Below are 4,262 nucleotides of genomic sequence, written 5' to 3'. Positions count from 1 at the left end.
AAGAATAAAATTAAAAAAAATTAAAAAAAACTAAGAAAAAAAAATTACAAATCAAAAGAATTGAGGACAAACACTCAAATATGACCACCTAAGAGTTTTGTCCTGAAATCTTAAATGCCAAGCGTGAATTTCAAGGGAGAAGAAAGAAAAGAAGGGGAAAGAAAACAACGTTAATGACAATCTGTTCAAAAACAACCAACACGCCCTGACAATGAAGGGAGAAAACGCCACAAGGAATCAAAGAACACGATAAAAGAAAATTTTTCATCGTCGAAGCGTTGTAGCTTCCTTTCACGCACTTCCACCTGCTTGACATGCGTCTGACATGTTTTAGCTTTTAATATTTTTTAATTTCCATAAAAGAAAAATTTACCTCTCCACCAATTTGATCATAACACAAAAAAATAAATCTGCATGAAAATACAAAAATGTCCACAAAATAAGCTTAAATTAATTCTGACAATAAGGGTAATTTAGCAAATTTACTGTTGAAAATATAAAATCTACAACAACGTTTTTAGCGGTTAATTATCGAATTTTTGCTTTTAAGTACAGTGAAGAAGGTATTTTATTATTCTAAGAGAGTTAAAAAATCTTTGTACCCCAATCAAAATCAGAACGACAAATGTCTGATGTCCTGGTTAAGGTTCAGATCACTGTATTGGCATCGACCCTCTTCCTTTCTCTGTTGTAAGAAAAACCACAAGTACTGCTGCTGTTCGTGCTTTAGATTCTTGTAAACTGAAAAAAGAAATGAGAAAAACTCGACCATATGCGAGACTTTTTTATATATTATTATTGTTGTTATTATTTATTTCAGGTGATTACAAGTTACAACACCTTTTAAAGCCCATATTTTCCCTCTCTTTCCCTCTTTCAATTTTGCAATTTTCCTTTTCTTGTTGGATAGTAATGATACGTATCAAATTCTGTACATGTTCCAGCTATACACCCTCATGCTTGAACTTGGCCATCTTTGAAAGCTCATCAACCGCTTCAACCAAGTGATCAAGCCTGGCGACAAACTCAATCAGTAAGGAAGTAAAATTGGCAAGTGACAGTGCTGCAGTGCCCTCTAATGCTCTCATTCGTGGCAAAAATTCTTCCATACTAAGACCCCCTTCTTCTTCTTCAAAAGCGTCAACTTCCCTTGATGGCCATGAATGCAGTCTTCTTGACTGCTTCCTCATCATCTCATGGAAGGACTCTGTCTGCTGTGGAGGAGTGCCTGAAGGCGCATTTTGGTTTGTCTGATTCGAGTTTTTTTCTGTACCGCTGCTGTCAAACTCAGTTAAAAGATTTGACGGGTCGTAGAGGGTGGTTGAAAAGGCATGAGAGAGCTTAGTGAGTGGTTTGGAAGAGTTGTCAGGAGGATCAAAATTACATGTTAGGAGATAAGAGTGCATGTCTATGGCTCGTTGCAGTCGCTCCGTTGAGCCATGAAGTTTCTTTAGCAGTGAAGTTTTGAGGCTTCGCTTCATGTCACCAATGTCTTTCCCCAAGCTCCTCACTAGTTTTGCAGCGTGTGTTGCTGCTTCGTGAATCTCTGAATGGAATGTGAGCCGGAGGTTATAAGGTGCCTACAGATAAAAATCCAACATCGAAACTAATCATGTTCCGGATATTTTGTAAAAACGTGAAATATAAATAAATAAATATCTCATATGGGAGACCATATTGTTATGTTAACATGATCAACTGTGAACCAAGTCATAGGAATCTTTGTATGATTGTTATTGAGGGAACAAGGCAATTGATATGAGACAAAGAACAAAGAATAAGCGAATATAAATTTATCATTTGTGTGTTATCTCTCAGCAAGTCATATTCTTATGCCATCGGCCCTTAATGGAAGCCAATCGAAAGAACAAATACTTATTGTTCTTCTTCGTGACTTCGTTCATAGTCCTATTAAGTGTTCTTGTGTCGTAAAGAAATCTAACGAAGGTAAGCTTTGGAAGATTCCCTTGTTGCAGGCATATTTGTACGCAGTTGATAAAGAGGAATGTGAATATCCCATCTGAAAATATATGTGTGCACACCTTAACAAGCAACAATGAAGTTGCCCACTGGATGCACACGCATGGACATAAACAGAGAAAAGTGAGAAAGGAAAATACCTGAATCTCAGAGTGTAAAACACCATGAAGTGCCATGACCTCATAAGCACAATATCGTAGAACTGCTCCAACTTTAACGTATTCTGACCATGGATAGAAGAAGTGTTGAAACCTGCCATGCGGTGGCTCCCATTTTGCCGAGATAGCCTTTCAAATGAAGCCAGCAGAAACCATGGTTATTGCTGATATTTACATATCAAAACAAGCTAAAATTGACAGAAAAAATGTTAGCAAGTATGCACCAAGGATTCAAGTTTCGCTGAGGAATTCAGGGTACTTTTACATCTCCTGTAATTTGGCTCATCTGGAAATTCATCCATCAGGGTCTTGGAAAACTCTGGATGATCTAGCCCGTCGTCTTCTAAATATTTCTTCACGCATTCTAAAATTTCGAAAATGAGTACTGACATTAGTTCCTATCTATTGTCTGTTCCTCCTTGTATATAAATATGAAGTACAGATCCTTGATTGTGTCGGGCCCGTAGGCTGAAAATAAACCTGCCTGATTATCTCACCTTCAAGAGAGTCAGCTACCGAGTTAAAGCTATTGACAAGTTCCTTGTGCAGTTGCTCCCCAGCCCATATAGGAAAAACAAGAACATTCACTAGGACTGCTACAAACCCTCCAATGGCAATAGAGTACAGTCGATCCATCGCAGTCCTTATTGGGTTCCCCATCCGATACCCAGAGACTATGATCAAGCAGTAGGTAAAGAGTACCACCCTGAACCCATACTCATATGGCACCAGTGATGGCCATAATTTCATGAATGATGCAATAGCCCCTGCAGATAATAGTGCACGTAAAATTTCTTTAACATAGACCGACTTAATCTCATTCTTTAGTTCCTAATATTTTAAAAAAATAGAAGCTATACCAATCAAAAAGATGCTAATGCCAATTATGATAGGCTCGGAGACCCGGCCAGACTGAAGAGCTAACTGAGCAACTGCGATAGCCAATATTCCTGCGAGCAAGCTTCCAAGAGCTCGGTTGAATCCTCGATTAAAAGTTGCACCTTGAGAAAACAACATCCGCATCTATCAGGGAGTTCTGTGTTCAATTTTTGCAACTTCTGTTTTTACTCAGTTTCGATATAGCACAAAAATAATGGCTTTTTACATGTGAGCATGCAAAAATAAACATGAACGTGCATATGGTCGGAGCCAGGAAGTTTTTGTAGGGGGAAAGATTAGGGAAAAAATTTCTAGGGGTGCCAAAACTTCAATTTTACTAGTTTTGGCCCTAAAATTATAAATTGTTTAATGAGGAGCCATGAATTATTTTTTTCCCAGGTCCCCGGCTCCGCCACATATTCAGATAATTGTAAGCATAAACTTACCAACTGTGTATTCGAACATGATAGCAACAGTGAGGATGGACCAGACGATATTGGTGCCAAGTATATGAAAAGGTGCTCGGAATAGTATAAGGAAAGACACTAGAAGAACAGCTAGGCCAACTTTGAATGCGAATTTTACTCTGTTGCTATCTTCTTTGGCAAAATCCCATACACTCCATAACCAAGCTTTACAGGAGGAGAAAGGTCCCATACTTAAAAGTTGCTGGTATCAGGCTGCTTGGATTTGGTAGCTGCTGGTGGAATGTTGGTCTCCTACCCTTTTTGCCATTCATTCTCCAATCAAGAATCACAAACTCTTCTAAATCATTAAGCCTCGTCTGCTTTGTATTTCCTGTACTGTAACTCGAGGTCCTGTTATATTTACCAAGAAAAAGACTTAAAACTGGGTGAAAATTTCGAAGCAAAGTAGGGTTCTGATGAGAATGATGACCTCATAAGAACACTAGTACTTGATGTTGCTAGATACGAGTTGTTTTATGAGAAGGGGAGAGCAATTTAAAGAGTTAAGGATGCAAACTAAGTCGAGGTGCAACTAGGGAAGAGAGTATGTCTTAGTCATGATATGATATATAGAGAAAAAAGAATAATACGGAAATGATAGAAGAGAAGATGAAAACTCAGGGTAAAGATGCTTAACTTCAATAATGCAAGGGGAATTAGAATCTTAAAATTGCATGGTCTTGCATTTTCAGTCGCCAAACACGTCTGCTCTTTCATTATATCACACTGTGGGAGATTTTGTCGTGGCGATTGTGATGTAGTAGATCGGTTATGGTGG

The 4,262-nt window shown here is 38.3% G+C and overlaps 1 protein-coding gene across 1 annotated transcript; it reads right to left on the bottom strand.

The window, feature by feature from the left end:
* Positions 1-754: 754 nt before the first annotated feature.
* On the bottom strand, positions 755-4,005 carry LOC118034819 (aluminum-activated malate transporter 9). Its single transcript, XM_035040241.2, has 6 exons — positions 3,464-4,005; positions 2,999-3,139; positions 2,636-2,905; positions 2,363-2,502; positions 2,121-2,267; positions 755-1,580 (listed from the first exon to the last, which is right to left on the bottom strand). The coding sequence occupies exons 1-6, from the start codon at positions 3,672-3,674 to the stop codon at positions 945-947; spliced, it is 1,545 nt and encodes a 514-aa protein (XP_034896132.1). The 5' UTR covers positions 3,675-4,005; the 3' UTR covers positions 755-944.
* Positions 4,006-4,262: the final 257 nt, after the last annotated feature.

The sequence above is a fragment of the Populus alba genome, chromosome 3 (assembly GCF_005239225.2).
Source record: "Populus alba chromosome 3, ASM523922v2, whole genome shotgun sequence".
NCBI classification, from domain to species: Eukaryota; Viridiplantae; Streptophyta; class Magnoliopsida; order Malpighiales; family Salicaceae; genus Populus; species Populus alba.
Note: the sequence above shows the minus strand (reverse complement) of the source record. Positions and strands in the feature narration are given on the sequence as shown.